Here is a 1,311-nt window from a genome sequence, read left to right on the forward strand (position 1 = left end):
CAAAGGGCAGGGCCTAACTGAGCAAGGATGTCTGACCCTTCCAGATCTGTGCTTGTGGTGGCTGCCTGGTGGCTTTACTCCCTACTGTCCATGCAGCACCCCAAAGCCTCAAAACCCAGGGTCCACTCCCCATCCTCAAACTACAGAATGGGTGGTGGCTGCCCCCAGGGTCGTTGTTCAGTGTGGCCAGTCCATGTCAGGCTCGTACCTGGGGGATGATGGTCAGCTTAGAACGCAGGTCATGGAGGCCAATATCTGCCACGTTGAGGCCATCGATGCGGATTTCACCCTCTGCTGCCTCCAGAATGCGGAACAGGCAGAGGGTCATAGATGATTTGCCAGCGCCAGTGCGGCCCACGATCCCCACCTGGCCGCGTGGGGAAGGGGATGTCAGTGGGGAGCTGAGAGGTCACAGGGCATCTCTAGGACACCCCCAGATGAGGGCCAGAGCACCTGCTCTCTCAAAGACCCACACTGCCCCCAAGGCCAGAGCCGCATACCCCACCAGGCAGGAACATGCTCTGACCCACGCGCCACACGGTACCTTCTCGCCCCCGCGCACGTGCAGGCTCAGGTTTTTCAGCACCAGGTCTAGCTCGGGCCTGTAGCGCACAGAGTAATCCCGGAACTCCACCTCCCCGTGCTGGGGCCAGCCTGGCGGAGGGCGCTTGCCCTCTATTACCCAGGGGGCCTGTGGAAGGACAGGCAGGGTCTCATCAGGGTGGTATCTCTTCTCTAGCCTGGCAATCCCCCATTTTTCATTCTCTCTTATGTTCCCTCAATCCTCACTCACTGGAATCCTGGGGGAAGGTTCCTGGCACTTCAGTGGCTCAACCTTGGGGTTCAGTGATTCTTGTATCTCCCTAATTATTCTCCACTGAGCCACTCAAGAACTTACTTCCCTTCCTACCTGCTCCCAGCTCTACTGGGGCCCCATGTTCCCTGAGTTGCCCCCCCCACCTCCACCTGCCGTACCCCCTCTCTCCCACCTCTATCCATTCATGATTACTGAGTGGCTTCGTGGTGCCAGGCAGGTAGACAAAGTCCTTGCCTTCCTGAGGTTTACATTCAGCAGATATGCAAATCTTAACATAAGAAGTGATGTGTGGGAGGGGGCGGGAAGTGTTTAGTGTGACTGCTCTATACAGGGTAGTCAGGGAAGGCTTCCTGGAGGAGGTGATAGTAAAGACTTGAGGAAGTTAAGGGAACAGCCAAATGGATATTTGGAGGAAGAGCATTCCAGGCAGAGGGAACAGCAAATGTAAATGCCTCCAGGTGTGCTCGGGAGCACAGTGACAAAGATGAGAGGTA

At 56.5% G+C, this 1,311-nt stretch overlaps 1 protein-coding gene across 1 annotated transcript; it reads right to left on the reverse strand.

Moving 5' to 3' along the window:
• Positions 1-175: 175 nt before the first annotated feature.
• On the reverse strand, positions 176-740 carry LOC100965805 (canalicular multispecific organic anion transporter 2-like; the record flags this gene model as incomplete). The annotated part of the gene is made up of 2 exons (XM_003803802.2): positions 176-367; positions 545-740. Coding segments are annotated over 2 exons (367 nt in total), but the record flags the coding sequence as incomplete, so codon positions are not given.
• Between the last annotated feature and the right edge of the window lie 571 nt (positions 741-1,311).

Source organism: Otolemur garnettii, unplaced genomic scaffold, assembly GCF_000181295.1.
Source record: "Otolemur garnettii isolate 467f Iridium unplaced genomic scaffold, OtoGar3 scaffold00918, whole genome shotgun sequence".
Classification (NCBI taxonomy): domain Eukaryota; kingdom Metazoa; phylum Chordata; class Mammalia; order Primates; family Galagidae; genus Otolemur; species Otolemur garnettii.